Source organism: Saccostrea cucullata, unplaced genomic scaffold (assembly GCF_032062105.1).
Source record: "Saccostrea cucullata isolate Sc308-1 unplaced genomic scaffold, CSIRO_AGI_Scuc_v1 ctg347, whole genome shotgun sequence".
In the NCBI taxonomy this organism is placed as follows: domain Eukaryota; kingdom Metazoa; phylum Mollusca; class Bivalvia; order Ostreida; family Ostreidae; genus Saccostrea; species Saccostrea cuccullata.
Window position 1 is genome coordinate 4,095 of NW_026933200.1, and position 20,741 is coordinate 24,835.

The 20,741-nt window shown below is 32.2% G+C and overlaps 1 protein-coding gene across 1 annotated transcript in view; it reads left to right on the forward strand.

Moving 5' to 3' along the window:
- The first annotated feature begins 2,607 nt into the window (after positions 1 to 2,607).
- The window catches only part of LOC134237640 (uncharacterized), a 68,255-nt gene continuing 50,121 nt past the window's right edge, over positions 2,608 to 20,741 (forward strand). The window contains exons 1-10 of the mRNA XM_062719779.1: positions 2,608 to 2,646; positions 7,143 to 7,202; positions 7,742 to 7,967; positions 8,942 to 9,058; positions 9,320 to 9,395; positions 11,857 to 11,907; positions 13,277 to 13,392; positions 14,352 to 14,390; positions 16,510 to 16,608; positions 20,630 to 20,683. Coding sequence (XP_062575763.1) covers positions 7,164 to 7,202; positions 7,742 to 7,967; positions 8,942 to 9,058; positions 9,320 to 9,395; positions 11,857 to 11,907; positions 13,277 to 13,392; positions 14,352 to 14,390; positions 16,510 to 16,608; positions 20,630 to 20,683 — 817 coding nt within the window. The 5' untranslated portion in view covers positions 2,608 to 2,646; positions 7,143 to 7,163. The remainder of the gene's footprint in view (positions 2,647 to 7,142; positions 7,203 to 7,741; positions 7,968 to 8,941; positions 9,059 to 9,319; positions 9,396 to 11,856; positions 11,908 to 13,276; positions 13,393 to 14,351; positions 14,391 to 16,509; positions 16,609 to 20,629; positions 20,684 to 20,741) is intronic.

Sequence of the window (20,741 nt, forward strand, 5' to 3'; positions counted from 1 at the left end):
CGGGTAAATAATTTTTTTTTCTGGCTGACATCCTCTTTCAAATAAATGCTATGTCACGGAATTAGTTACTGTAATTTTTTCAACCACTCCAAGACCAGAATTCTGTTACAAAAATCTAAATCAATTGAGCATGCATGGGCACATATTTGTGGCGCATATGGGAATCTTGAAAAAAGAAGGGGGACGGTATAGAGTTGGTGACCAAAGGGGGAAAGCGGAAAAACTCTCCGGCAGGCTTTATAGTTTTATATAGAAAAAGTTTTCAATTTAATTCAGCTAAACTTAATGTGAAAGTAATGCAATGACCTACTACGTAAAACTAATAAATTTATTTATTTTATGTATATTTTGGTGACTAAAGATGGTAGGGCGGGATTTCTGCCCCCCCCCCCCTCCCCAACCCGCCAGTGCACGTGTGTTATACGATCGATGTGTTTACACTTTAAAACAGGAGAGTTAAAGACTGATAAAAAAACTTATGACAGTGTTCTGAGTAAGATCAGAAGTTTAAGATTTTCATAAAAAAAAAAAGCAATTCAAAAGAAAAAAAATGCTGCACGACTCATATTTGATTTATTTAATTATCAGATAAAAGTAAACGCCATTGAATTTCGACGCGTGACTTTAATTCACAGTCGCAGTGTTAAGGCTTTGCACGTTTCAAGACTGTCAATCATTTTTCACTTAATGTTTTCATTTAAAGATGCAATTCCCAAATCGCTGAGAATTTATTTTATGACAGTTTTCTCTCCCGCCATTTTTAGTGCTTTCGGAATGCGGAAAATACGTTATGCTCATATAAAGGCCGAGGATACCCGTGTTCGCATAACGTAATAGTGAATCGACATAATGTAGAAGAGTGCGCACAGTATGACATGAGCTTTTCACATCTGATATGAGATGAAATAGCCTAAGATACATGTATGCTGACAAGAGGCTTAGCATTTTTGACACAATGTAAAGACACAATGACATAACGTAATAACGATTTGTCAAAAAGTAAGGGCAAATTCACATCATGAAATTGATTCACGTCGTCATGTAGCATATTGAGGGCATAAAGTAGTAAAAGAATTGACCACATGTGACAATTTTTTCAGATCATGTAATGAAATTCTGACATCGTATTATAACGACTTGATATTGAGTTAAAGATAAATTCACATCATGTAATGAACTACTTAGACCAAATAGTAGAGAGTGCACATAATGTAATAATGAGTTGAAAATATATAAAAACATTTTTACACCACGTAAAATTGTTTTGACTTAATGTCATAAAGAGCTGATATAATGCAATGGAAGATTGGCGCAATGTAATTAAAGTGCAAGTTAATGCCATAAAGACTAAACATAATGTAATTGAAAGTTGATATAACGCAATAGTAGTGTGTGTAATTGTCATGAAGAGTTGACATAATGTAATGAAAGGTTAACACAATGCAATAGTAGTGTGGACTAATGTCATAAAGAGTTGACATTATATAATGGAAGGTTGACATAATGCAATAGTATTGTGGGATAATGTCATAAAGAGTTGACATAATATAATGGAAGGTTGACATAATGCAATAGTACTGTGGGCTAATGTCATAAAGAGTTGACATAATATAATGGAAGGTTGACATAATGCAATAGTATTGTGGGATAATGTCATAAAGAGTTGACATAATATAATGGAAGGTTGACATAATACAATAGTATTGTGGGATAATGTCATAAAGAGTTGACATAATATAATTGAAGGTTGACACAATACAATAGTAGTGTGAGTAAATGTCATAAAGAGTTGACATAATGTAATGTAAGGTTGACACAATGCAATTGTTGTGTTCTGCTATAAGGCAGTGACGGCGTTCCATACTCTCGCTTCCAAAAATGAGACGTCGTCGTCTCAGGAATTATCGGGAACTGAAATGCAGAGTACTTGGTTGTCGGTTCCAGTAAGGTTTTGTTGGTGTAGGAAGCGGTTGGAATTGGTGTTGCTTGGTAACACGTTTGGTTGAGTTGATGGGTTTACGTTGGATGCTTGTTTGATTTTGGCAGCTTTGCAATTTTGAAATGTGATAATGAAGGGCGGATGTCACTGCTTGCAGATTTTCACATCTCTTCGTTAGTTCACTAATCTTTGTCGTTAAGGTCTTGTTTTTATTCTCTATTGCAGTTAATTGGATTGAATGGCCAGTTGATTTAAATAAATAACAAATATCTTCGGAGCTTAGGTTTTGGAATGGTAACTACGATCTATCGTGATAGTCCTTAATTCTTCTTAAAACTCTCCGCCGGTTGCTATACTTAGATGATATGATACAATTTTTTTTACCAGTTTAATTATCGGTCGCTAGTGAGCTCAAATTTTCGCCGTAAATTATGATAAGATATATTGTTGTTTACCCCCCCCCCCCCCCCGAGCAATTTCCTGTTTACTGCCAATTTTATCAATAAAACCGCTTGTTCACATCCCGAAGTCAACCTGGGTCAACCTAAACCACGTGTCTTGAATTTAAATAGCAATAAAAATAGTAGGGTCGAATGAGTAATTTTTAATCGGCCATGATTGTTATGCAATGAAGTCAGCTTTTCCAATGAAGGTTTAAACAGAAATTCTTCATTTGTATTGGCCTTTATAACTTACAACAATACACAGTAAGTTGATTCTTATTACACAGTTATTGGTATATCATTATTTTTGACAATTTCAAACCTACTTTCGATTTGAACATGTCCAATGAATGGTATTTTTTTTCACATTTCTGATATGTTTACCAATCTGCTTCCACAGAGGAAAAGTTGAGTTTGTTCCCATTTCAAACAGGAGCTTTATCTTTGGTCCCTCGGATGAGACCGTATAAACCGGTGACTTGTGTCGCAGTAGGTGCTGGCACGACAAAGATCCCTCCCTGCTCAATGGCCCTAAGTGCCGAGTATAACACAAAATTTGCAGCTCTTCGCCTAGTAGCTTGTAGAGTCTCCGTATGAGTAAAAAATTCTCAAGAGGGACGATAAACAATATACAATGTACAATCAATCCTCTTGAGAATCTTTCTATTTATTGCAAACTCATGTGATGCTTTTAATGAACGTCAAGATTACCACAGTTTCTGTTATTAAAACTCAGTTATATTAGTATATTGTTACCAGCCGACGTATTTGAGTACATCACAGTGTAAAAATAGATTAAACATCGGGGATATTTACGGAATTATCCGAAAGCAGTTTAAATTCAATGAGTTTAAAACATTTTTGACAAACAAGTTGACGAAGCAAGAATACCAGCAGGCTCATTTAAAGTCATCATTTAGTAAGTTCTATAGTCAATACACTGACCTTGTCAGCCAAAAAAATTCATCATTAAATCAAATGTTGTCTGACTTTCTTCATACTGATTGCATAGACTAAAAATTCCAATCTTAATTTTATTTATTGATTTATTTTATTGATACTTTTAGACCCTAGTCTGTTTTAGCTAAATTATGATTACAAGAAACTTGAAAATAAAAAAAACAAAACAGGAGATAAACAGGACTGACAAACGGGAATATTATGTTTATGTCACTTTCGGATCATGAGTGTGAATTGAAAAAAAAATCGCTGATCATGCTGTCATTTTCTCGATGTTCAATATCAGCTCAGCTGGTATCGTTGTGATAGGGAAAAAAAGTACCTCAGACTCTTGCCTTATCATATATTTACATCCTACAGATCCCATATTCTCCCTAAAGCTTTGAACGAACCAGAGCAAATCGAGGTCTGCAACTTTCTCTATGAGCGTTGTCGTTAATGTCAACATGACCATGGTCAAGGACGAATTATTCTGGAGAATACGCGTATTTACGATATTAGGAGATCACGACTGATTTGACCGTATGCGCACTTCTCCGTGGCACCTGGTCTACCTCTGATGTTTTGGAGGTCTATGTTTGCTTCGTTCCTGATAAGTAATGTTTAAATTAAATTCACTTTTGAGCTCTGTGGCAACGTACTTTGAAAAAATTACGCACTTTGAAAAAAATATATCTATAAAACAAAAATTCTAGACTTAGATTTTAATGATTGAATGAATCAATTTATAATAATAATATCTTTCAAAAAACGTTTTAATTTAAATGTATTGATAAACCCTCATCGAGAACAAGGAGAAGATAAGTATATAGTAGGTCTCTCAGACAAACTCTCTTATTACTTAGGTAGCAAATTGAAAGTGGAATTCCCCAAAGGTTACTCCCAATTTTTTATTCCTATATTATGTATATCTTTGCAAAACATTTATGTAACTAACCCATTCCCTCCCCGGTACTGATGCATATGCTAAACCCAAATATATGTATTTGATTAACTGGTATGACTTTTAAAATTTTCAATAAATTTTAGGTTACATTAAATGGAAATTAAGTACAGTCAAACGTTTAAGAGACAGAGGCGTAGCCCCACTTTTTTCCCAACCTTACTTATACTTTAGGAAATGTAAATTGAAAACCAGGTTGCCCCCCCCCCCCCCCACACACACACACACTTTTAGACTTTTAGTGATGTACCAAGAATGTAGTATTAGAATTGGTACTGAAAGTAGATGACACCCCCCCCCCCAACGAAATATGATTTTCGACTTTGGTTAATTTTTTTCCTGACGCTGAACTCTGTGTTTATGAAAAAAAAAAGATATTTCTCCTATTAGACCAATTCGTTGTTATTTTTCAAGATCGCCGATTAAAAGAATTTAATCACAATTGATACTTTCCTCTAGCTAAAGAAATTCACACCTTTTAGATTTTGATTTCATGTAGAAGCCCTAATTGCAACTCTTGTGAAAACGAAGTGCTTCATATGGCATGATTATCTCGTGAATTTCACTATGAAGAGACATCGATAGGGATTAGTTACGCTCTATTGCATATGACACCTGTGTTGTTTTCAACTGCGTAAATACACCTCCCTGGTCAACTGATTAATTTTATTTGTGTGTCTGTGTAGGTTACATAGAAATTCTGACATCTTTATAAACAATAAAATTTACCAGACTTTAAAAACTTCAGCAAGTAAGTTAATTGCCGATTAATTAAGTGCAAGGGGGGGGGGCACTGCTGACCATTATTTGAAAATATGTTTTATTGACATATTCTTACTTAAATTTTTATGCTTTAATTTATTTATCATTAAACTGTATGTTTGTGTAATTTTTTTTTTCTATAAAAAGGGTAATAGTCAGGCACTGTATGTATTTCTTCAAATGATAATTAAAAGAGTTTATTTTATATTTCAGTGTAACAAAAGCACACTGATGAATGCAATATGTTTAACAAATGAATATGTAGGAACAGAAACCTGCACAAAATCTTAAAAATTTCTAATTTTTTAGCATATTTTTAAATGAGCATGAAAAATTATTATACACATAAAAAGCTTTTGTGAAATTGACCTATTTTTTTACTTGATTAATTATTTAACTATAGTGCTTAATGTTGTTTATTTATTGACTGAATTTCTTTTTCGATGGCAAACTGGAATAAGAGGCCACCTGTCTTAAGTGGCCAGTTTCCAGACTTCCCAAAGGTGGCCTCTTAAAACAAGTTTGACTGTATTTTATTTTTTATTTTTTTTTTTTTTTTTTGCTTGTCAACTTTTTTAGGTAAGTGAAAAAAATATTCTCTGGCTGCCCCCCTCCCCACTTTCGAAAACGATGCTACGTCAGTGAGAGAGAAAGAATTTTCAAAGTATGGAAAAATTAAAATCGCTCACTTTCACATCATGAAGTGACCTTATCATCGAAAAGTTATCCAACAGGTTCAATTATTTTTTCAAGAATATTGACCAAGCTATAATTTTTTTTTCAAAGTGCGTTAATATGGTCGATATCAACGCACTTTGAAAAGAAATTTTATTTTTTCAAAGTGCGTTGATTTGGTCCCAAATTTAACGCACTTTGAAAAACTTTTTCAAAGTGCGTAATTTATCAAAGTGCGTTGTAACAGAGCTTAAATACTGTTCGTTAATTTCACATATTTCTTTTTGAAATGGGAATATTTGGCCAGAGAAAAACATTGACGCAAAACTTAAAAGTAAAATTTGTAAAGTAAAATTGATAATTTTTTATCGTCAATCTGTACGATTATTTCCTGTATTTGAAGCATAATTTGTGCAAAAGAAGAAAATGCTTGCCATAGACTTTAACTCGACATTTAGATATCGACGACGTATTGTTAATGAAAAATGGTTATTTCCATTCTTATATCGACATGAGCTTGAAATAAAAGACAGCACACAGTCTGACACATCTCTTACATGTTTGGCTTTTTTTCTAGAAAGAGATGAATGTGATGCATGTAACTTTCAATTTTCAATCGTCAACTTCCCCTACTTATGCAGCAATATTAATATACCCCTGAAACCTGTATATAAGCTGATTCTATATGTAAGAGTATACTGACGTTTGAACAATTTCTAAAACCAGATAGTTTTAAAGTTTTTGACAAACAAATTGATTCTACAAGAATATCAGCGTGTCTCGTTAAAAGTAATCTTTTCGTGAGACCTATGGTCAATACAATGGCCTTGTCAGCAAATAAATTCCATCGTAAAGTCAAATGCTGACTGACGTTTATCATAATGACTGTTAGTGCATTTTTACACACTGAATTGTGGGCGGATTTTTTCATTGTATTTCGTCCATGACAAGGAGCACACAGCAAATGTATCCGGTCGGCAGGGGATGCCCACTCTTCCATGGCACCTGATCCACCTCTTATGTCTTAGAGATCCATGTTTTCTCTGCTCCTATTTTGTATTTTCGTTATAGTCATATATTTCATTAAAAATATATGTCAGAATCTGTGGGATTTTTTTTATTTCAAGTTCACTAAAATGCATTCCGTTGACAATAATGTGCAGCATGATTGTGCGTCGTCAATATACAGTGTATCTAAATGTTGAGTTGCAGGCTCTTTTCCCCTTCTCGTGTATAGGTTTTGAAAAAAATCTGCTTCATATAGATACAACAATAGGTCTGTTAGTAACACAATTATAAGTATTCCTGGAAGACTAGTCTATAAAATCCAAAGTTGATATTGCTTCAAGAAAGAGAAAAATAGCTTACCTTTATTTCACCAATCATAAAGATATCTAATTGATCCTATTCTTTTTAACAGTGATGATAAAACAGTACTGAGATGCATTTTTGGTTATTTATTCTACTGTTTTTCATTCTGGTAAGTTATATGCAGTTTTTAAAATTTCATCATGAAACAAGTGTTCTCGAGTTCATTTCTGCTATGATATTGTTGCAATTAAGTTGTAAATCGCATAAAAACTCATGTTTTGAAATTTTTATGGTTATCTTGCACTGGATAGTTGAAAACAGAAATTGAGTTCTTTTTTAAAGAATTCCTTTTCTTAATTGTTTGGACAGTTACACAAAACTCTTTTGAATAGTAAGTGTTATTTTTACTTACAAATCGATAACTGCAAATAATTGTGATTTCAGCAAAAAAAAATTGTAGTGTTCGCTGAGTTTTGGTGGTTTGTTTTCCATATATTTTTGAGAAAATATCAATGTTTTAGTAATGGTTTATAATGACAGTTTTTGTGCTTTGCAAACCGTTGTTTTGTTTGTCTCGAAGCCATTCAAGTTAAAGTTAATGTACGACAAGTTATAATTAGTGTACGACATGCCTATCCATCCATGCTCTGTAATTGTAAAAATAAGGGTAGTTGTTAATGATTTCATTTGTATTTGAAAAAAATTCAGATCAGTCTCTCAAAACTGCGACTGCCAGATGGATTCTACAGAGTACCATCATGTCCGACACCTAATAACCTGACGGCTTGGAAGGAAAGATCGGCTGCCCTAAATTGTACTGACGACTTGGAAAATAAAGATCCTAAAAAACTTACTAACATATACAATTGTATGCCAAGTAATTATCTCAATGAAACAGTGGAATTTTGTGGTCGAATGACAGCTATAAGAGAAGGTAAACACAGATTCTATCCACAGCAGTAAACTAACTGGAGTAATTCGTACACGACTGTTAAATGTAGGCCTTAAGGATAAGACCTACAACATATGTGTCCTTTCTTCTCACATGATTTGTTCTAAAATTATCAAGTTCTTTTTTACACACCAAGAATGAAATATTTGAATATCTCCATTAATTTCAAACTATCAAACATTTTCTTTCTTTCTTTTTTTTTTCTTTTTTTTTTTACATAATTACCTGTACCTACGCTACAGCTGGTTATGGAAATTGCTCATATATCTGACAATATACAATTAAAGTTTTCCAACGAGGGAGTCAGCAAGATCCCGGTCTATTTCCCGAGGCACAACCGAGAAAAATAGGCTTGCTTGAGGGAGACTGGAATCTTGCTGACTCCCTCAATGATATATTTTAACTGTTTTATTATACCGATACAAAAATTATACATTTTTAAAGCCAGAAACTGCAATTCTATTTTAAACGCATCGTAATTATAAAGGAAATGGAAATAAATGATCAGAAGTATTGATTGCTTAGAATGAAGATAAAATAAGTAAATAAATTCAATATAATATAAGGTCTTTGCATTTGAGTCAATTAGATACAAAGCAGTATCTGCAAGAAAATTTATTTTATAAACAATAAATTTACGCTGACAAAGTATCAGTCTTTTATGGTGATTTTCTGGGATTAAAAAAAATCGATTTACTCATATAGTAAAAAATCAGTAGAGATATAATAATTCATGTTGTTTACTGGAGGAACATTTAAACAATCTAATATCTGATAAAAATTAAAGAGTTTTGTAAGGTTTTTTTTACAATATATAATGCTTCTATTATGTAAGTATATAATTTCGTAAATTGAAGTTGTGCTATTTAAATGTTCCATTATTGGTTCTTTTTCTGGGAATTTGTATAAAACTGCCCTCTGAATTACTAGCAAAATTCACAACACCTTTCTGTTAGGTAACTGCCCTGTGTTAAACTATGAGCACAAAGCCACTACTCCTACAGGACGTGCTTGTTCCAATTTTACAAACGGATGTCCACTGAAGCCGTTCTTCACCCGTGAAACATACAAACGTGAGTTTTAAGAAAAAGGATATCGGGATAAGAATTAATTTCTCAGCACATTCAAATTTAAAATTGTAATATAATATTGGTCATAAATAATACTGTATGGTTAACTTGTTATAATTTTGAAATTATTATTCTACAATCAAAAAAGATTTTTTTTATTAAAGCCATGATTATTTTCTGTGTGTAAATTTGCATTTATTTTAAGATGCATTATTACAGTTCAAGTTGTTAAAGATTTATACAACATTTTTCAAAACCATATAGGACCTGAATGCTTGAGCATCAACCTCCTTTTAAGATGTTATTATGCCGATCCAAAATGCCATAGAAATCACATAAGGTAAAAGGGTAACTTTTTTAAACATTCAAGGTATGTCACTCCTCAGCTTTTTAGAAATAAATTGGTGAATGTTCCTGTATTTTAAGACTTAAAAGGAAAGATTTTTCCTAGACTTAGCATGAATTTGAAGTCAATGTAAATTGCATGTAATAATAAAATACATGTAACGTTAAAGAGTTAGAATGTTAGAATATGAAAATTTCTTCTTGTACCATGCCTTATGAGTTGTTAAGATGATGCCTAAAACTGCACTCACCGTCCATTTCTGTTTGCATCAAAATCCATGAGTGGAATATTTTTAACCACTGTTGCTTGTAATCAGATTTTAGAATCCTGATACCGTTGTCGTTTTTGTCAAAAATAGATATTATAAACCAAGTCCTACTCATACAACTTTTATTTACAAGCAGTATTAATGCTAAAGCAATAATTTGAAAGAATCTGGGAGATTAGGCGAGAAATATGCCTACAAGGATTTAGTCGCTCTGTGAGCATATCGGAAATTTTATAGTTGTACGATTTACCTAAACATTTAAACTTTGTACAGCACTGCCCAAATGACAATTTCTATATTTTCAAACCTTGCGGTTATCTATACAGTATTTTTTAACGTGATTCTATTCATACAGCGTGTTAATTGTTCTATCACAGGTCGAGACCACTTCTTTATATGGAAGGCAATTTTCAACACGTGGCGATATTTTCGTCACACCCATTCGCAATTAAGTGAATGAGTTTGAAAGCATGACACTCTATTACGTGTTTACGATTCAATGGCGACACATGGTTTTCGTCGGTTTCTGCATAATATTCACTTTGTCACTGGAAAAACCGTAGAGCTTCTTTGTCACTTTTTAAGTCCGAAATTGAAAGATTACATTCCAAAGACATTGCTCCATGCTCACATTTTATATTGGAGTTGTTTTATATGATTAATAGTTGCTTCGAAAGTTCGAATAATGTGCAAAGGCTTAAAGTTTGATGTTTGCATCTACATTAAAAAAACTTTTTTGATAATATTTAGGGGTTAAATAATAATAGCGCACCTAGGCCTTGTACTGCTGTCTAAAACTATGTACACGTATATCACGTGAAAAAAGCTCGATGCTTTATCAACACAATAGCACCTACATGTACGTCTCTTCGAACAATGGTTTAGGCCGATGTATTAAAAGTTGATATTTAAGGCTTCATAAAGCAAATTTTGTAAATGTGAGCATAGAAATGAAAGATTATACATCATTTTGTATATTTGTTCCATAAATCTCAAAAAATAATTGAAAATAAGTTTCGAAGGGACAATTCAAGTTGGTCTTTATTTTCAACACAGCTGAGTACTTCTAGTAGCCCACAATGCATTGCGACTCATTCATCAGTGGCTAAAGTAAACAGATAGCTAATTTACATGCAAATTTATTCTGACGTCAGAAAATCTAGTGGTCTCGACCTGTATCAATTATGTTTTCAGGGCTTGGGGGATGGTACGCTTTACCTTTCCTTTTATCTGTTTTTGCATACAGAATAGCCATATTGTGCTGGTCTGCCCATGATTGTTTACATTTCAATAGTGTAATGTAGTCTTGAGCTGAATGCATTTAAAATATTATATAAACATGTATTTTGAAAACTTGTTTATTATAGGAAATATATTAATTGACCGTACATAAATTCATCATCTTTTTATCTTTTTATTTTATTTCTAGTGAAAAAATATATTTATCTAAATTTCAACCTGAACTTAAAAATAACGTGATTCGAGCACTCGCGACAAATAACTGGGTGCTTCAACACCGCCGCTATGACCACTGAGCCACTGAGTCTCACATACATTAACAGTTCTATATGTATGCAAACAGAAAATTGGACTTGAAGTTTTTGAGAATATGTTTCGAAATTTAAGTAGGTAAACTAATTTTTTTATATAGAGTGGGTATTCGTATTTTTTTTTAAATGGTGAGAAATACATCCTTCCACACCCTTTTAATATTTGTTTACAAAAATGGGACGAAGACCCACTCTAAATAAAAAAAAAACAGTTTTAACATTCCATTTCTATTATTTTTACGGCTACTAAAGCGTATTACCATCTTGGTGGGTTAATTACAATCAATTTGTAATTGATTTGATATATGTTTTATCTTTACTGTATGCATATGGCTATGAAATAACTCAAAAAAAACAAAATGTGGACTTTGCAGGAATTTCTTAATCGTTGTTTCCAGTGCTCTTGCTTAGGCATATGACTCGCCTTGTGCCCCCCCCCCCCCCCTCCCTCGATTCTTTATCTGAAAAGAACTTTCATTATGAGTTAGATTCCTGTAAAATATTTATACAATTATAATTTTGATAAATGGAAAAGGATAAAAGGATGACAATTAATTGTCTGCAAATATATTTCACTATCACTGTCTGTGTCGACCTTCTTGCTACACACTGATAGATAGTTCTTTATTATTCACAGAACAACAACTGCAGTCAACTACTTCAATGACGAGAACGAGAAAGGTTCACTGTAAGTACTAGTATATGTATCTTGTACTCGTACAGATAACTTTAGATGAACATATTTAATGCCTTTGAAATTTACAATTAAGATCAGACAACAGATCTAAATCTATGCCTTTCCTAACATTTGAATTATATATGATTAGATATAAATTAGATTTACATACATTTACTGAAAATTGAGTCTTATTTTAACACGCCATTTGATAGATATTGGAAAGGAAAAATCGTTTATATCGTATAACCTGTGTTGGGTATGCAACAATGACTTCTGCATAGCCATACATTGAGTTTTGTTCCTGTATATTTTCTTCAAGTACTTAAATATTAAATTTTTAAATTGATATTGAGATAAAACTAAGTTATTTTATCCATTTAGAAAAATTTTTGATTGAATGTATTATACATTATAAAATTTCCTCTCTGATTTCTAAAACCTGAGTAAACGTCATCCTTAACACACCATTTGATAGATATTGGAAAGGAAAAATCGTTTATATCGTATAACCTGTGTTGGGTATGCAACAATGACTTGTGTTGGTATTCCGATCCTCAGGTTTATAAAATTGGCAATTAAGTTATCAAAATACTCATAAAAGTATCTATGAATCCAAAAACTCATAAATTGATCAACAAATAACTTATTTGGTATTCTTGTCTTCTATTTCCGTCATGTATTCTATAATACATAGTGTAAAGGGCTTTTGCTATAATTGAAAGACACCACTTGCAAATAAGCGTCAATTGGTATCTAAAGCTGGAATTAAGAAAATCGTATTTCTCTAAAAAATTTTCTTCCTTTTTTCCTTTTGTAGGGTACAAATATCAAGTTTTATAAGACCTTTTCTAAGTCTTCCTAATACCATGAATCATATAAAGATGAATAAAATGATAATTGTTGCATGTTAAAAATTCAATTTCAAGCTTTATATTCATGCATTATAAATTCAATATCTTTTTTTTTTTGTTATTCCTCCTGACCGAGGATGGATATCCTTAAATCAAAAACGGTATCGATCCGATCCGCTTGACGTTACATTTAAAATGTGAAGAAATTGTTCTTTTTTTACTTAATTTTTTGTTTAACTATATTAAAGAAAATAAAAGAAATTTAATAACTACCCATAAAACACATGTATAACCTATGTTGGAACAGTTTACGATATATACAGAAAAATAATCAAGAGTTTGTAGAAGCTGGCACTTCAGTCTAAAATCAACCACAGAAGAACAGTTTATTAATCTTCTGTCAAAAATGAATCTTCCCATTCATTTTGAAACGTCCTAAACAACTTTTAAATTTTAAAACAGAATATTGGAAACGAAAGTGAGTATGTTCTTTCTAATTTAAATTATTTATGCTTTCTTTCTTACAGGTCATCCAAAGACATCATTTTAATCATCCTGAGTGCGGTTGTTATCTTTTGTCTGGCTCTTATCAAACTACTAATAAAATATCGAACACGAATGAGAGATGTTGTCTGTAAATTAGGTATCTTCATTTTATCATTTTTTAATCAATGCCGAAAAGTTTCGACAGAAATTTTATGATTTGTTTATAAGTTTTTTTTTTATACAATAGTTTCATATAAAATACAGATATTCAGTGCGACACGTCACCGTTTAATTTCCACATCATTTAAAGCGTATATTAATATATATACACGACTGGCGTGACTGGTCGGCAGGGGATGCTCACTCCTCCATGGTACCTGATCCCATCTCTGATGTTCTGGAGGTCCGTGTTTGCTCTTCTCCTATTTTATTTATAATAAAGGAGAATATAATATTTATATATTTTATTTATATTTATTAACATAGAGTACGTGCCTTATTTGCGCAAGAAAAATGTTCAAAGACAATGGACTACTTGTAAGCAGAAATCACTGTTGTTTACTTACATTGGGAAAATTAATGAAAATAATTAAATTTATTACTCTTTGTCTTATATAATGCTAAAACTATTTTAATCTATTATTATTTATGTAATTAATGGTAAATAACAATTTCTTTAATCTCACATCTAAGGACAGATCACTCTAACTGCATAATACCAACCAACAAATAGAGCTCTTTATTGTGCAGTGTTTAGAGCGTACTTAATGGACTTTGATCATGAATAATGTTCGTTATATCAATATGTTTCATTATAGATACCCTGCCTTATCCTTTCAATTCGTAGTGAATTGGTCTTGAAAGATAGTCAGTCTGCATTGACTTTACTTTGACTTGTACATCAAACTTATACAGTTCACACATACTTTGGGAGAACTATTACCAAACAAATAATGTTTTTAAGTACAAGAAATCTTCAAAACGAGATCAAAATTAGCAGAATATTATAAAGGAGAAAGAAACAAATGATTCAAAGATATGCTGAAAATATTTTTAGGAATAAATTTTATTTATTACGAAACATGTATTACTTCTAATTCTAAATGTTTTTTACAGTGCATGGGAAAAGAAGCACGATTCCAAAAGACCAAGATGGTAAATGATAGCTTTCTCAATTTTTCTCCACGATGGAATTATTCGCAACCTTAAGCTTGAGCATTTGTAAAACCAATTCGTTCCTATATTCACCATTATAAGTTCAATAATTCTAAACATGTATCATCTTACTGGCATACGCACCTCAGATCAAACCTAGTTTGAGTCATAATTTTGCACTTCTGCACATATAGTGAACATTTTCAAGACTAGAGGCAATAGTGTAAGCAAAGTTTCATAGTCTACAAAGACGTGTTGCATGATGTTTGTAAGAAATTACAGAAGAATTGGGCATACATGTAATTTGTTAGAGAGTGATCTCGAAAAGATTTCTGATACTAGTACTCAGCTGACCATGAAGGTCATATGCCTATAAATAGCATATACAAACAGTTAGAAAGGGTTAATTTAAACAGAATGTACATGGTATTGAATAGGGCCATTATTGCTTAAGTTTTGGTTAAGATATCATTAATAAAATGAAATGTGATATAATTTAAAGACCCAATTTTTTTTACCGTACGGTTACATGAGGAGGGGGAGTGGTCCAAGTAACAGTGGTGTTATTTACCTGGAGACCCCTAATACCCACGATGCCAAAAATCTATATACACGTAGCAGTACACAGGAAGTCTGTGTCTGGTGATCAGGGTCAAAAATCCGTGTTTCGTGTGTAAATTTGAGTGAAACTACTTGAAATATTTAAAATATTTCAATTTAAAATTTATTTATAAATACTTTCAGCGATATCTAATGAAGAAAAAAAATTATAAAGAAATATCGTTTTTATAGTTTGTTTTTTTTTTCTAAAGTAAAATTAAAGAAAAGAAAACAGAGTAAAACTACCGATTAAACATACCATTTTTTAATCAAACTTGTGTAAATATCAAAATTAAAAAAAAAAGAAAACATTCCATTCATAGGCCTATCCGTCGTGTGAACATATACAATGTACCGCGATAGGAATACCCCCGGTATTGCCTACGTTCTGACCAACAATAGTGTCGAAAATATTCACCATTTCCGGGTGTTCGTGTGTTTAAATTTTTCATTGTTTGCAAGATTTCTTTTATACTTTTAAGAATTGATCTTTGGCTTCATATATTCACTTTTTAATTTCGAATATTGGGTATTGACAGGCGTTAGGAAATTCGAACTAAAATTTACAATCTCGAAACTTATGTTTCTGACATTTCAGAACTTTACAACGGAACATGGTGTAGATTGTATTCATATATACATAAATAAAACATGGGATAAAGGAATTTTTTATCCATGCCGTTTGTGCTAAATATATTTTCTTATTTATCATATTCCAATTTTAAGGACAGACGAGACGTTCCTGACTAATAGATAAATTTTTCTAAGAGTTTGTCATTGAAGTATAGCTACTTAAACATGTTTACTCACAAAAAATTGAGGTACCTTACCAGGCATTTCTGCAAGATATCAGGGGTAGTTTTTCTTATATAATCCTTTGGGGAAGAAAAATAATTTTCCAATTTCAAATGTTTAAGTGTTTGGATTTTTTAAAAACGTTTAGAAATTGATTTAGAAATCAGAATGTTATTAAAATTTTGAATATTTTTCATACATTACTAAGATATACAAAACAGATTTCGAGGAACGTCTCGTCTGACCTTAATCGAATAGCGTTTCTGTGCACGGACCGGTTAATTCTACAGCAGATACATGTATTTTGGACGACACATATCGCCTAAAATACAATATAGCCGTTGAGATTCAATGCAAATATTTTATGAAGTCCTGTTTTATTATCTACTCTCAATTGTTTTATCAAGATTCTTTCTTTAACTCCCGTGTATACAAGGCGGCTACATGAAAGTGCCTGACGCGTGACCAGGCAATCATTTTCAAAAGACACAAACTCAGACTATCAGGTAGCACGGGTAGCTGGCCTGTGAATCAAATCAGAAGCTATTGTTTTTTTTAATGATTGACAGGCGGTAAATTATTGATCTTGAATCAGGTAGATTTTGGGGGCGTTAACATAAAATTGGGTGTTTAAATGAATTGCATTTACAAATATTCCTTCTTTATGCAATTATGTATGCAATATCTAATTGTTTTAAGTATTGAACTCCTGATATTTTTACAGATGAAATGGGAGTAGAAGAACCTATGCTTAAACAAAAGGGCGATCAAAGGGATGATAAGTGTTCAGTAGAGCATACACATGAAGTGACTAATAGTGGAGGTAAGGTGATATCTGGAAAGTATTGTAACATAATATTATGTACTTTAAAAAGCAGGCTTTATATTTAAGCGGGATGGGAGGCTTACTCCTCTATGGCACTGGACTTCAGGTCGTTGTTTTTGCTCTCAATTTTCTCATTTTCCTTTGTTTAAAATGACTCCTGAGCATTTCACATTTTATTAGGGAAAAGATAAAATAAGAAGGAACATCTAGTTAGACAAAGTTACGAATTCGTATTAGAAATTCGAATTAGAAACTCAATGTACTGTTCTGGAAGTGTCCTAATTATAAGAAATCTTATAAAATACATTGAATTGCATTTTGTGGTATCTTATGAAATAAATGACATGACCAATTTATACTTTTATTCACATGTTAATTATCCCATGAGCCAAAAGTACTTTGTTAAAATCCAATTTATTAAAAACAGAGGTATTCTGATGTTGATTAAAAAGATGCTGGAATTATCCATGATGTGTATGTAATCATTGCAGACCAGATCATCTACTTTCCATTGGAAATCCCATAATTACAAATTGTTCTCATTGGAGTGTCTTTTGTTTTCATGGCAAAGTTTAAAAACTTTTAAGCATAATTACTGCTCGTATTCTTAACATTTCTGAACAACAGAAAGTCATTGACGAAAAACTAAAATTCAAGTACATGTATATGATAAACAAGTACATAATTAATTGAACTTTAATACCAACAACGTCCCTTTTTTCTGTAGAAATATACTATTTTCAACTTCGTATGGTGTTAATATCCCAAAGGATGAATTTTCCAATTTCTGCTTACAATCGATTTATTATTTATTTATCGGTAGGATACTGCCAGATACGTTGATTTTAACAAAAGCATCAACTATCCCTTCTAAAGTCGTAACATTTCAAAAATTCTATTGTCAAAAAAAATTATGAATGTAACAGGGGTATGGAAATGACAAAAAAACTCCTGTCAGGGTTCTTTAATTATTTATTTCACAGTAGAGTGGCTAAGTATATCAACAAAGCCCTGTAAATATTTAAATATATAAACAATTAGTAGAATGTAAATATCATACACATAATGTTCGTTACTTTTCATGATGATAATATTTAGATTATCATCCTCTATATTTTATATAACTATCATTATCATACATTATCATCAAAGGGAGATAACTCTCGAATAGATAAATCTTTACATATTTCTCCCACAAAAGTCATAAAAATATTCAAGATAAAAACATATTAATCTCACCATTCTATGGGAATAGGCTTTCCCATCTGCTCATTAAATTGTTTAATTTACAAAGTCCATGAATGGTGATTTGTAATTTAATACAATGATATTTAAAAATATTATCTCTCTAAAAAAATATACTAATTGCTCACTTTGAACAATATAATCAACAATATCTTTGATCATCATTAAAATATAATAATCTAATAAACATCAAATTGCTTCTATCAAATACTTCATATTGATCTTGTAATCAATAACATTTATGCATCATAACAACTTTCTCTCAAAATCATTCATTAACTTTAGTAAGTGCAAATGAAAAAGGTTTTTTTGCATACTATAGGGTGAACATTTAAAATAAGAAAAAATCAGTGACTTACCAGAGAAGGAAATCTTCACTCTCAAGTCAATGTCATTAGCTTTGGTCTGATCAACCATGGAACAAAGAATGGTCATAATAAAGCGGGAAAACTCTAACCCGATCAAGAAAACCAATCGCATCCGAGCTTTTAAATCAGTAACCAATAAAACCAAAATTAACAATGACCACTTCAAAAATACCTGATCAATGTCGTTTGGTATAAACAAATATGTACAGGTAAGGGAGAACTAAGGAGTGGATCTAGGCTTTTAATAACAAGTTAAATAAAAAATAAAATAAATACTCTGGCAAGTTCTATAACTTTATTTCACACAAATCCAACACTTTTATAAACAATTTTCTTAATGAAACATATAAAGATAACGAACAGTTTTCAAGATCAAAAGTCCATAAAACGATACAAAACAGGAGCAGAGCAAACACGGACCTCGAAAATATCAGAGGTGAGATCAGGTTCCATGGAGGAGTGAGCATCCCCTGCCGACCGGTCACACCGTGCGCACCATGTCATGATCGGGAATAACGGAAAAATCCGTCGTCAATTCAATGTACATGTATAAATAATGGACTAACCATCAGTATAAATAATGTCAGTCAGAAATTGACTCAATGTTAAATTGTATTTGCTGACAAGGTCATTGAATCGACCATAGAACTTACGAAATGATTTTATTGATTGATTGTATATTGTTTAACGTCCCTCTCCAGAATATTTCACTGATATGGAGACGTCACCATTGCCGGTGAAGGGCTGCAAATTTAGGCCTATGCTCGGCACTCAGGGCCTTTGAGCAGGGAGGGATCTTTATCATGCCACATCTGCTGTGACACGGGGCCTCGGTTTATACGGTCTCATCCGAAGGACCGCCCCATTTAGTCGCCTTTTACAACAAGCAAGGGGTACTGAGGACCTATTCTAATCCGGATCCCCACGGGGTAGAAATGATTTTAAACGAGACTGCTGATATTCTTGTTTCATCAGGTTGTTTGTCAATAATTTACCTCGCTTTAGAAATTGTTTATGGCTAAAGCATGCTGTTGCGTATCGAATCAACTGAAATATATACCGGGTATATTAACTCCGTATGCAGGCGATGAAGGTATATTACTGCAAAAGTAAAGGAAATTGACAATAGAAAAGTTAAAGTCATCATGTGTATCATAGAGCTTGCTTGTTAGATTACCATTAACATCTTTTTCAAGTAAAATATCAAAATATGAAACAGATGTGTCAGACTCTGTGGTATCTTTTATCTCAAACTCATCAGGATATGTAGTATCGACATAAGAATGGAAATTATCATTGTTAATTGACAGTACGTCGATATATTTAAATGTCGAGTTGAAGGCCACAGCAAGTGTTTTCATCTTTTCGTGCCTAAGATTTTGCAAAAAATTCTGCTTCATATAAATACAAAAATAGGTCTACTTATAACGGGGCGCAATTGGTACCCACGAGAATTCCAATAGATTTTTGGAAGACCTGGTCTCCAAAAACAACATAGATATTGTCAAACAGAAACTCCAGCATCTTTTTGATATCGTCTTCATAATACTTGTGTGTGCAATAAGAATGTTTTTATCAAAATAATTTTGCAATGAAAAGGTAAGTAAATTTAGGAGTTTTATCTTAATTGAAAAAGCAGCTGTCAATGATATCGAAAAGCCTGATTTTTTTATTAATCGTGAGGAATGGTTGTGTGGCTCCGACTGAATACAAATCGTTGGGCTATTATTTTTTATACTTACTTGTCTATTGACCACTTCCTTTACCCAGTCATGAGAAGGAGTACACGTTGGATGTGACCAGCCCAAAAGGGGTTCCTCCTCCTCAATGGCACCTTGTTCATATATAAAATTATCAGACAGTCTGATTTTTTTTCATATAGAATTGTACGAGGAACATATCTTACTTAAAACAATTTAAGACTGTAAAGAACAAAGGCGGCGTCCAAGCAATGTTTTAACAATAGACATACCGAATACTGTTCTTTATGTATAATTATCAGACTGCATGCTTGAGACCCGTTAAAGCCGAAAACAGTCTGATAATTTTACATAAAAAACAGTATTCGGCATAAATCCATTACAATTTACATACATGTAATTTGTTAGAGGATTATCTCCAAATGCTTTCTTGTGACCAATTGGTCAAACGGTGAAAAACTTACAGGTTTAATGATACTTAGTTGACCATGAAGGACATATGTCTATAAATAGTAATACAAACAATTAAAAAGGGTTATTTTAAGCATTATACGTATTTGGTATTGAACAGAAGTTTGATAAATAAATCATTCATAACATGAAAAGTAATGGAATTTATATGAATAACATTTGAAAGTATTCCTTCTTAACGCAACTATGCATGCAATGTCTAAAATTTTTAGCAATGAATTCCCATTTTTACAGATAAAATGGGAGTAAAAGAACCTATGCTTAGAGAAAATGGCGATCAAAGGAATGGTAAGTGTTCAGTAGAGCATACACATGAAGTGACTAATATTGGAGTTTTATGAAGAGA